This window comes from Lolium rigidum, chromosome 6 (assembly GCF_022539505.1).
Source record: "Lolium rigidum isolate FL_2022 chromosome 6, APGP_CSIRO_Lrig_0.1, whole genome shotgun sequence".
NCBI lineage: Eukaryota > Viridiplantae > Streptophyta > Magnoliopsida > Poales > Poaceae > Lolium > Lolium rigidum.
In genome coordinates, this window is record NC_061513.1 from 131849979 (window position 1) to 131862314 (window position 12336).

Here is a 12336-nt window from a genome sequence, read left to right on the forward strand (position 1 = left end):
GCCCGGTCCCGCCGACGTTCGAGCTCCTGCGGGAGCAAACTCCTCCAACTCCACGCCGAAGCCGACCTGACCCAATCCAAAAGGTATACACATATTCCTGGACTTCCCGTCTTTGTTACTGTGAATGATTGGCTGTTACTCTTTCGGAAATGGGAATGGCGAATCCACACTTCCACAGGAGGAACCTATCTGTTTTTAATCTACAAATTTGTGCTAGTAAATTGCAGACAAAGTTTGTGATTCCAAAGATAACAGTATGACACATCGATCTCCACTAGTTGTCTTCTCAGCTGAAGCTCACACTCACTTTATTAGTCTAGCGCTTTGTGGATAGGGCGTTCTATGATATATGTTGCATTGCACCAGTGAAAACTTATGTTTCTGCTGTAATACTCAGGTGCACAAGTACACATCATCCTCGTTGAAAAATTGAATGTATTTCGTTCTTGTAGCAAATAGTGCTAGGTGCGTTGACAAGTCTTGATTTTTTTTGTTATTTCCTGAAACACTTCGACATTTAACTGCAGTCTGTCTGAAAATGACAGCTAGTGCGTCCTCTAATTTTACAGGATATGTTGACATTTTACAACGTGTTCAAATATTTATATAGGTATTAGTTACAACTTTACACTCATTTACACATGGTTATGCGAAATGTACATTTCAAATCAAATCAAAATCAAAATCTGAAGCAGAACCGTTCCTTCTACTAAGCGCTTGCAATCTTGCACTACATGGGTACAGAAAATAGCAGGTTACCTCTCGAATTCCTCTTCAAGTCTCAAAGTGTTACGGAGCACAGTTACAGCAACATCAACAAAAAGGGGTCAAGGAAGATGTACAACGTGCACAGAGGTAGGAACCAAAACTGATCCTAGGTATTATGATGACGCTGAACGAAGTTCTACCAGTGAAGCATACACTCCATCTTTGATATCCATCAGCTCCTCGTGTCTTCCTTTCTCCGCTATCGCACCATCCTTCAGAACTGCAATTATGTCAGCACCTTTGATCGTCGAGAGGCGGTGCGCCACAACAACAGTGGTCCTGCCAACCATCACATGATCTAACGCAGCCTGCACAATCCGCTCGGACTCAGCATCCAAGGCGCTTGTCGCCTCATCAAGTAGTAGTATCTTTGGGTCTTTCAGTATGGCCCTCGCAATAGCCACCCGCTGCTTTTGGCCGCCGGATAGCTGGATGCCCCTCTCCCCAACGGTGGTGTCATATCCTTCGGGAAGGCTCGAGATGAACCCATGTGCATTTGATGCCTTCGCTGCTGCAATGAGCTCCTCCTCGGTCACTTCCCCATCCTTACCATAGGCTATGTTTGCACGGATTGTGTTGTTGAAGAGTACAGGCTCCTGGCTCACCAGCCCCATTTGGTCCCTCAACCAATTGATGTTTAAGATCTTGATTTCCACTCCATCCAGTGAAACGGTACCTGAATCGGGATTGTAGAATCGCTCCAACAGTCCGATTACTGTTGACTTTCCACTACCACTCTCTCCAACGAGTGCAACAGTCTATATAGAACCATAATAAAAGTTAATTGCTAAGTACATTGCTTTAGAAGATATAAAAATTTGACGAGGATAGGAAAGTATGCTAACCTTGCCAGAGGGAATGTGCAGGGTAAAGTCACTGAAGATCTGAATATCTGGGCGTGTTGGGTACTTGAAGCTGACATGTTGGAAATCAATGTTGCCCTTGACCTCGTTTATTGTCAAACCCTCATTGCTGCTTGAGTCGATTTCAGACTTTCGGTCTAGTAAAGCAAATATGGAGATAGCTGAATCCTTTGCTTTTGATGAATCGCTGGCCAATGCACTTGACTGAGATACACCAATAGTCGCTAAAACTAGTGCAAAGAAAACCTGCAGATGACTTACTATGTGAAATCACTTCGTGGAAGTAGTAACTTGTTTAGGATGGAGGGATTAAGACTGAAAAAATTGAATATGAAGAAGCATGGTTTTTATGTCGCGACTCCAAAGTGAGTCGCCAATGCTGTGACTCAGTGTATAGTCGACGAAAGTCGCTGTATAGTCGGCATGAGTCGCTGTGTTGCGACGAGTCGTCATGATTTTTGGAAAACGACTCAGCGGCTATATAACAACTATACAACGGCCACTCAAAAAGCACGGAAGAAGACCAAAAATCTGAAGAACAAGAAGAAATGTCATTTCTGAAATAATGCATTTACATACCTTGAAAACACCACCAAAATCTGATTGGCCATGGCGCACGAATTGTGCTCCAACATAGAAGCAAAGACCGTACGTAAGGTACAACATGAAGAATGAGAAACCAAATCCAATGCCCCCAACTATTCCTGTTCTGACTCCTTGACTCATTGATGCTTCACATTTATGATCATATATTGTTGTAATTTTTTTCTCTGAACAAAAAGAAGCTATGGTCCTGATACTACTAATTGCATCAGTGGCCACTTGGCTTGCGTCTTCATACATCATCTAGAGAACCAGCAATTCATTATCAGTAACTTAGCAAACTTTTAGATAGTAAAAAATAATTATCTAGAGTACTGTGCATGATTAAAGAATTGAATGCACTTTATAAACTTGATCGAACCATCTTTATCTTATTCTAATATTATATAAATGGGAGTTTGTAGTAGTTCATCCTCCTCTCCCACCTCCCTATTGTGCCTTGCTAAATGCCTCCAACAGAAAAATCACAAGCTAACTAAATTGACCCAAATGATTTGACCACTTCCAAGAAAATCCATGATGAATTGGTGCATGGCACATGTCACAAAGAAAGCATGACTAGGCTTGGCTATGGAGCCGAGTGCACGATGATAGGTATTTAACCTAGCATGAAAGAGGATGCATGATGTCGGCAAAGGCGGAAATCAGATGAGGGTGAAAGCATAGGAAAGATGTGAAGCAGGCTGAGTTGATGAATGGTTTAATGTGATCAATAATATCTTTTGACCGTAGAAAAGCATGTGCATTTAAATGTTTAGAAGTTCTATCGTGACAGTTAGAAACTGAACATGATATGCTCTACATTATTACTCCCTCCGGTTAAGATGTTGTTTTGGACAGAGGCAGAACTTTTCTTGTGCATTTTGAATATATTACAGTAAATTAGTGGTCAAAGTTGCAGTGTGCTTATGTCCAACTGCAGAGAGAAAGATTTATCTGTAGTAATTATTTGCAAGATATCATATCACTAGAGAAATAGCCTAACGGCTTTGTTTGATGGATTACCTTAGCATCTTGACTGAAACCCTTCAGGAACTTCACTTGGGCATAACCTTGAATACCAGCTAATGGAATGACACAGAGGATGATCAAAGAGAGCTTCCAGTCAGCCATCACAGCAATGACAAATCCTGTGATAAGTGTAGCGATAATCTGAACTGTTAAGGCCAAGTTATCTCCAACTAACCGCCGTACATTCAAAGCATCAACTGACAGTCTTGCACCAAGTGCTCCACTGTAAGATAAAATTCAGCAGTTAGCTCCTGAAAGTAAAGCTAACAGAATCTACATAATGAAGAAACCAAGAGAAAAGTTATAAGAAACCTGGAATTCTTAGGATCATCAAACCAAGCAACTTCTTGATGCACAATGCTTTGAAATGACATTGAACGGATGCGCTCTATAAGCTTCCCTCCTGCTATCCCAAACAAGAAGAGCTCTGCTGGTATTGAGATTATCGACAAGATACCAAGCACAACACACATCAAAGCCCAAAAGCTAGAATCTTTTCTGATCTTATCTGGTGGCGCATAGAAAACTTTGATGGCATTGGCAATCATTACGCCAAACATTGGGAAAAGCACTCCATGAACTGCTGCCGCTAGGGATCCTAAGAGGATAATAGGTACCTCTGGCTTGTTAAGACGTGCTAGCCGTCCCAGAGGAGCTTTCGTTGAAATCTCACCATCACCATGCAGCTCTGTCTTATTCCCCCCATATGTATCATTTTTTTCAGGCATCATGAAGGGGAGGGTGGAAGAATGCGCACTACTATTCCCTGCAGAACCTCTACTAATCGACCGGTTCAATGACAAGCTTGTATTTTTAGACATCGGATCCAACCTTCGACGGTCTATTTTCTGCTCTTCTTCACGACTTTCTTGAAGTCGAATAAGTTGAGAGTAAGGACCATCTGGGTTTAGCACCAATTCGTCATGGGTACCTATATGAAACATACATTTTGTGTAGGAAATTGCTCAAATTAGTTAAAATATGCGAAAGAGGTGATATATAAAAGGTGTGTTATGGGAATGGAATCTTGACCTTGCTCAACTATCTTTCCTTGTTGAACAACTGATATGCAATCAGCATTCCTAACAGTAGTTAGACGATGTGCAACCACAAGGGTCGTTCTGTCGACCATGATCCTATTCAGTGCCTCCTGAACTATTCTTTCTGACTCCACATCCAATGCGCTAGTGGCCTCATCTAACAAAAGTATTTTTGGGTTTTTAATGATTGCTCTTGCAATTGCAATCCTTTGCTTTTGTCCCCCTGAAAGCTGAGCACCACGTTGGCCAACCAGTGTGTCATAACCCTGATACAATAGAAAAGTAAATTTTAATTAGCACTCGACTCAAACCCGAGAACTTGGATTTACACAACTTATTGAATGTTTCACGCACATTTGGCAGCTTATCAATGAAATTTGCTGCATTGGCGAGCTCAGCAGATCTCTTAATCTCTTCAAATGTTGCGTCTTCTTTGCCGTACATTATATTATCTTTAATTGAGGTCATAAAGAGCAAGGGCTCTTGGCTAACAAGACCAATTTTCCCTCTTATTGAATCGAGCTGTACACTCTTGATATTGATTCCATCAATCAAAACCTCACCAGCCTGCGGATCATAAAATCTCTCTACAAGACTAATCACAGTTGACTTGCCACTTCCACTCTCTCCAACTATAGCCATTGTAGTGCCACTAGACACATGTAAGGAGAATCCATCAAATATCAGTTGATCAGGTCTTGCTGGGTAGCTAAAATACACATCCTTCAGCTCAACATCACCCCTGATATCTTCTAACTGCTTACCAGTCCTATCATCAGGATCAATCTCTGGTTTCCTCTTGATTGTTGTGAACAATCTATGCGCTGCTGATTGTCCTTGTGCAAAGGCTGTCATACACGGGGTGGCATTGCCTAAAGACCTGCAACACGCATTTGGAAATTATCACTATCAGCGATTCGATGTGAAGCATCATTTTTATGTGAATTCTACTTTGAGGTAAATAACTCACATTGCCCCAGTCATGATAGCAAACAATATAGTGATGACTTTTCCTCCCGTGTATCCTTTGTTAAGTATCAACTTTGCACCATACCATATGACTAAACCATAGCTAGAGAAAAATATCAAGAAAATAGAACCCATGCCAGTGCCATTGGCAAGTCCTTCCTTCACAGTAGTCTTGTATGTTTTGTGTATGAGCTTATTGTATGCTCTGATTGCTTGCTTCTCCCCATTGAAAGAGGCAACCTATTTTATCGATATAGCCACAAGATACCTAGTGAGTACTCAAGAAGGCAGAACCCCCATAGTTTCCTAGAGAAGGTTTATACTAGCCTTCATTTAAATTGATGTGTGAGCCAAACTTACTGTTTTTATGGCTCCAATTGTCTGTTCAACAACATTCCCTGCATCACCGTATGATTGTTGGCCTTTGCTAGAGATTGTAGATAGCACTTTTGCCACTGCTGCTGCAGCAATTACAACTGGAGGTATGCATGCCAACATGACAACAGATAGAAGCCAGCCTTTGAGAAAAGCTATAACGAAACCACCGATGAAACTAGCAATCAGTTGTAGAAACTTGCCAACCTGCATTAGTCAATTATGTCAGTTTCTATATGAGTTGGAATGTGATGAACACAAGTTTACTAATGTGCTCTTCATTTGACTTGGAGGAACTCCTTACCTTCTCACCAATTGCATCCTGAACTAGCACAGTATCACCAGACATTCTTGAAACTATCTGCCCAGTTGTCATTTCTACGTCAAAGAATGATATATCCTGTCTCAAGACAGATTTGAGGTATAGAGAACGAATGTGTGTTGCCTGCCTTTCGCCCGTAATTGTCCAACATGCCACCTCTGCACAGAAAAAGGTGGCTTGACGGTTATTCTTCCTTGACATTAAAAGTATATGGCATAAGAATATGGATCCTGAAGAGTAGATGGCAAGGTGAGAAAAAACGTTTCGTCCTGCCTGCTCCCGCGAGCGGAAGGGCGGAACCCTAACCTCCGCCCGGCGACCAGCCCTTCCTCCGCCTCCTCCCTCCCTCGCCGCTGCCGGAGGGCGTCTCCGGGCAAAGCTCTGGGGCGCCGGCGGCGGCGGGGCCTCCTCTCCCCCTCGTCTGGCGGTGGCGGCGCGGGCCGGCGCAGTCAGCAGGGGCGGCGTCTCTGCGCAGGAGGCGACGGCGCCCGGACGGTGCGAGGCCTGCGTGGTTCCGGCGAGGTGGCGGCGCGGCTGGCTACTTGCTGGCGCGTCCCAACGCCGGCGCGTCCGTGGCCTTGGGTGGCGGCGGCGGGCCTGGATCTGGGCCGGTGGGCTTAGATCTGGGCCGGGCGTGGACTGGCTCGGGCTGGGTTGGCCTGAGGGGTCTCGTCCCTGGGTAGACGGGTGTTGCCCAGTGCCCCCGTCGGCAGAGGTTGGTGCGGGTCGAGGCCGTCGCTGGAGTATGGCCGGGCTGGCAGTGCTCGAGCCTCCTCTGTATTCGTTCTTGGTAGGGACCAAGATGCCATCTCCGGCTTGCTCCGGCCGGAGGATGGTGGGGTTGGTGGTTGGGAGGGGGTGCTCCATTGGTGCGGTGGCGGTCGCCGACATCGCCTTCCTGTTGCCCTCCGGCCACCCTTGACCACCGGGGGACGGTGTGTCTCGGTTTTTTGTTCCAGCAGGTCTAGTGTGGCACCACTGGACTCCCTGACCTTCAGGGACGCTGGCGGGCTCGTTGGGGTGTTTGCGAAAGCAAAGCAAGGCGTTAGCCATTGCCGGCGACGACGACGTCCTTGGACGCCGTTCACCTTCTTGGAGGCGTGGCCATGACACACAACTTGTCGCCGGTTGCCTGCCCCTGGGCTCTGTCTACTACCCTAGTTACTAGTGATCCATCCGAGTTCCTCCTCGAAACCCCTTTCTTTGAGGCCATGCGTCAGGCAGTACCCGGCTCCATATAGACGGTGTGTCTCCCCTTTGCGCGACCATTCCCGAGCCTAGGGTGGCTGTCTGTGGTGCGTCGTGGCAGGAGACACCCCGGTGTTCTTCAACAGCTGGTGGTTTGTCGTGATTGGCATGCGCTGAGACTTAGGCGTTCTCTTGGGGTGGGTGCCGAAGCCTCCGCGTAAGCATTGCACAGCTGGCCTGCGCCGACAACGATGACGCTCGCGAGCGCCATTTTCCTTCCTGGAGGCGCTGTCATGAAGCTTCCCCCTTCGAGCTCCGGAGTTTCGCCGGCTTCGCTAGCGTAGTTAGCCAGTTCTCGGGGTGTTGGTGGTCCTCTGTTTGACAGGATGCTCAGTGTGCTAGTCCTGCATGGTTCAGATCCGCGGAGTGGTGGCTCGGGGCTTGGGGTCTCAAGCTGAGCCGCCGGTGTTTTGCTGAAGTCTTGGGCGCTCTCAGAGAGCTTGTAGTTTAGAGCCTAGCCCTGGTCTGCTTGTTCCTTTGTAGTAGGCTTTAGCTTTTCACCACCTGGGCTTGTATCTAGAGCTGGTATCCCCAGCTTTTTCTTTTCTTTTCTTTTTTTCTTTGTTGCGTGCTACCCTGTACTCCTGGCCGGTTGATGGCTTTATTAATTCAAAGCTGGGCTCGTCGAGCCTTCTCTTTAAAAGAATATGGATCCTGTTTCAGCTTATCCTTCAGCTCGGCTATGTCAACAAAATTCTGGCGCTGTATTTGCTGTTAAAGTTTTCATATGTTTCTCCATTCACCTTCAATTGAAATATAGAACATGTTGACCCTATTTTTCCTTCCTACATTCAACAGTTTACTCTTTGGAAAAGAATTTTAGGAGCACAACTTGAACTTTGCACCACGATGAAAAGTAGCAATTTTAAAATAACCAAAAAGGGTATTAACTGTCTTTTTCTCGCACTTATACTAAACTCATTATTACTCTGCTTCCTTGAGATGGCAATCATGTTCAGTTACTAGCTGCAACTATAATCAGCATTCAGCAGCCGGCAGGTACTGCAAAGTGCAAACACAATGAATTTGACAAAGTCTGCTCATACTTACGGAGAAAGGAGACTACTGCTGTTCCGATGCCCAAATAAACAAAGTTTAGAACCGCCTGCAAAAACGAGATGGCAACAGGGTGAAAACTTATTCCCGTCTTTGTTGGCTTGAGTGCATGGAAATAAATTTAAATATATTTAGACCTACAGTACAAATCAAAACACCATGCATGTCCGCTAGTATATCGTTTCAAAAATAAATAAAAAAGACAGATGTGACAGTGGATCATCTCTGTCCCATTTCGGAGTTTCAGGAGAAAAATACTGCAAGATTCTCGTGGGCGGAGCTTGGGATCCTTGATCATGGAAAGATTCCTCCGTCTATGGGTGGGTGCTTATCTCTTATTTTAATGCCATGTGAAATCTCAATGAATTGGAATAATCTGCAAGCAACTTCAGTACTTCACAAACATAGGCAACGGTTGAGAGGCGATCAGTAAGCCATCACATGAGAGCAGCGATTTTAAAGGAGCCGGTAGGTGTCGGTGTCACATCTACCATCCACTCTCTGCTTTGAGATTGGTGAGGTTTTTGACATTTGTCTAATATAAAACTAATAATTGAAACACAAGTGAAACTTTTTTGAAACTAAAGTGATACATGGAAAATATTGTGAAACAGTCTCACAAAAAGTGAAACTGATGACATCATTGCTGACGTCACTACGGTTTGTTTCACAAAAATATTAGTGTTTCAGTTATGTTTCAGTTATGTTTCAAATTTATTTCACAATTTTGTGAAAAAATTGGTCAGCACATGGCTGATGTCACTGCTGACGTCACTCCGGTAGGTACCGGCTACTGTAAAAACAAGTTTTCGGCCATCACATCCACTCTCAGCCGCTGGTGCCGTCGCTGCCCTCCACCGGCCACTACAGGAGGGTGGGGTAACGTCGGATCAGGTTCCGATCGTATTGGGTCTTTGAGTTCTTTGACTCAGATGAAAGAGGATTAACGGTGATGAGAATAAAAGTCCTGCAGCGTACCCGATTCCCTATATCTATGCCCTTCTTCGGAGGATCGTCAATGGACTGAAGTTTGGAGTCGATTTCCGGGCATTAAGCTGGGTGTGGTAAGTGTGTCTACGGCAACGACGTTCTTTAGAAGAGATGATGTCGCAGCGTACGGGTATCCTCAAGTTCCGTCTCTACCTGATGAATCTCAGCCAAGTACAACGTTATCAGGAAATTTGTGAGTTTTGTGTCCTCCACTCTATCTAGCCGGAGTTGGGATTATCTCCCTGCTCATCTTGGCACTATAGCTTCTTTGGGACGGTGATGTCTCAAGATCGTGATCGTCGGCATCTTGTAGTCTACGTCAATAATTTCTCGACCGCTGCTTCTACAAGCACCCTGAATTTTTTCAATCTTTTTCTCACACGAGCTAATTCGCTACCCGGAGGCCAAGCGGCCTCAAGGGATGCATGAGAAAGATAGTGCTGAACTTTTCAAAAACTTGTGTTTTATTTTCTTCTCTTATAAGAACGTTTTTATAAGGGTTGGTTTTAATATATGGGCCTAGCTTAGTCCTTTTTGGCAAAAAAAAAGATACTTCACAAACGTCGCTTTCACACAAAAAAAAACAAGTGTATAGCCATTGCAAAATCGTCTATCTGAACTAGGCTCGAAAATTATGAAAACATGTATGCTTGGGGGAAAATAGATAGGAAACCATGTGGAAAGAAAATTAATAGACAGAAATGGGATGCGAATGCAAAACTATTGGGAAAAGGTAAGGAACGAAAGAGGCAACAAGCGCCAAAAAGCCAAACATGTTGTCCAGTTCGGGCAGAAACGTCGACGAGATTTGCCGGAGCTTTCTCGAGAGAGTAAAGGCATCGGCCAAGCTCGATGGAGCAAGGTAAGCCCGAAGGAACGCCGTTCTCGGCGAGAAGAAGCCCAGCTGGTCGGAAAGGTGGTGGGCAGAGAGACATGCTCACCTTGTTGACGCGGTTGAGGACGTTGCCGGTGGTGGCGCCACCGAAGGCGTCGATGACGTCGCCGAAAATGACGGTCATAACCGGCTGCGACATGCCGTTGGCCAACGCGGCCACCGTGCCGACTAGCATCAGCAGCAGGTCCGTGCCGTCGGAGTACCGGAACAGCCCCATGAAGGACACCTTCTTCCCGCGATCCATGGCGACCTCCTCCTTCTTTGTCTCGCCATCCGTCCCCGTCCCCGGGGCCGCTGCGTCCATTTTGCTCGCGGGCACAACGCACTGCTTTCTCTAAGTCTGATACTCCTACTTCTCTACTAGTCTCTGCAGGGTATTTATGGAGTTGGATGCTTGGGGTGGTCAATGCTGCCTCCAAGCGGGAGTACCGCTGTATCGCTCTGTTGCCAGATTGGGGCAATCACGCAACGCAGAAAGATTGTTGATTAATTATTACTGCCTTGAAATATCTTGAGAAACGAATTAAGATTGTCTAGCGCGACTGAATTCAAGTTCCTGGCACGGTTGTCTCATTCCCCGTCGAGTATAACCTACTATGATTTAGTCTACATTCTGACTGTAATATTTGTTCTGAACTACTCTCTTTGTTATATCATTTAGTCTACACTCTAGCTGTAATATTTCTTCTGAATTACTCGTTTGGTAGGTATTATCATAAAAATATTGACCAACGGAGGAATGATCCCTCCCTTGATTATAAATTGTTAGATAGGATAAGACTCTCCCGTGGATGAACGCTAGAATAATAACCCAGTTTAAAGTTTACCCCTCCCTTCAAAATTACAGCGAGATGGAAATTTGAACCAACAGCCCAATGATATGATATATGTTATCATCAAGTGTTATGCTACAAGTTTTACTACTCGTTTGATATTTATATTTTAGTTAGTAACTACTTGGCCAAGAGCATGTAAAATGTGTTAGACAAAGTAGTCCACAGTTTTATACGTACTAGTACTTGTCATATATGTATACAAACTTTGTATATCTCCCTACTACAAATAGAACAACATCCTACCTCGGCATGTATCCGAGTAGGCATATTCTACCTGATCGCACGTTTGATATGGTATCAGGCCGGCCTCTTCGCCGACAAAACTGATCGCTCCGAACCCTAGATTCCACCCGCCCGCCGCCGCCGTCCCGTAGCTCCGATCCATGGCTTTTTCATCCACCACTCCGATGATCCACCTTTGCAATCCGCCGACTGACAAGTTGACATGGCCCAATTTTCCCGGTTGGCGCGCCCAGGATCTTCGGCGATCCGTGGAGCTCGACAGCTCGGTGTCCTTGATGGTACCGGCGTCGCTCCTCCTAAGATGCTGCCGGTCACACCGGAGGCCGATGCCACCGACAAGACACCGAAGACGGTGCCCAACCCAGCTTACGACGCCTGGATCTACCGGGATCAAACAGTCCTAAGCTACCTCCTCCAATCGCTCTCCTCTTTGGTTTTACCTCATGTGCATAGGATCGAGCACACCGCCGGAGTATGGCAGGCCCTTGAGGAGATGTTCGCCTCTCAATGCGAATCCAAGGTCACGAACCTCTGCATCGCTTTGGCAAATACCAAGAAGCTGAATCTGAGCACGCCGGCATATCTCACAAAGATGCAGGGTATTGTCGACGAGCTTGCTGCTGCAGGTTGCACGATCACCACTAGGGAGCATGTCTCCTTCATCCTTGCCAGTCTTGGTGCGCCCTACAACGTGCTCGTGGCCGCCCTTGGCGTCATGATGACGCCCATCTCTTCCAGTCATCTCTACGCCCAACTGAACGCGTATGAACAGTGTTAGGAGCTACTGCACGGCTCCCCGACAATGACTTTGACACCTCTGCCAACCTCACCAACCGCCAACCGCCAACACCGGGGCCGCTTATCCACTCGACTGCGATGACCGCAGTGACCGTGGGGATCGCCGCAACGATCGGCACCAAGATCATCGTGATGATCGTCCCTCTGCTCAAGGCAGTGGTGTTGGTCGTGCTCCTCCAGGAGGGGGGCGTGGCCGTGGACGACGATGCCGTCGCACTGCCCCATGGGTTGACGTCATATGCAAAATCTGCAACAAAGAAGGCCACCCGGCCAAGACATTCTTGTGGCGTTTTGAAGATGGTGACTTCGTCGATGACAA

At 46.1% G+C, this 12336-nt stretch overlaps 1 protein-coding gene across 1 annotated transcript; it reads right to left on the reverse strand.

Moving 5' to 3' along the window:
• Window positions 1-711: 711 nt before the first annotated feature.
• LOC124659362 (ABC transporter B family member 4-like) lies at window positions 712-10402 on the reverse strand. The gene is made up of 12 exons (XM_047197259.1): window positions 10187-10402; window positions 8250-8304; window positions 5934-6109; window positions 5615-5836; window positions 5256-5494; window positions 4640-5165; window positions 4278-4551; window positions 3558-4176; window positions 3240-3468; window positions 2211-2477; window positions 1614-1877; window positions 712-1526 (listed from the first exon to the last, which is right to left on the reverse strand). The coding sequence occupies exons 1-12, from the start codon at window positions 10382-10384 to the stop codon at window positions 882-884; spliced, it is 3714 nt and encodes a 1237-aa protein (XP_047053215.1). The 5' UTR covers window positions 10385-10402; the 3' UTR covers window positions 712-881.
• Between the last annotated feature and the right edge of the window lie 1934 nt (window positions 10403-12336).

What these genes read in the sequence shown, in the direction of transcription:
- LOC124659362 (XM_047197259.1), bottom strand. Translation starts at nt 10,384, where the DNA reads ATGGATCGCGGGAAGAAGGTGTCCTTCATGGGGCTGTTCCGGTACTCC. An exon ending in TCCTCAACCGCGTCAACAAG is followed by an intron (nt 8,305 to 10,186) that starts GTGAGCATGTCT and finishes TCGTTTTTGCAG; the next exon opens with GCGGTTCTAAACTTTGTTTA. An exon ending in TGCACATTCCCTCTGGCAAG is followed by an intron (nt 1,527 to 1,613) that starts GTTAGCATACTT and finishes GGTTCTATATAG; the next exon opens with ACTGTTGCACTCGTTGGAGA.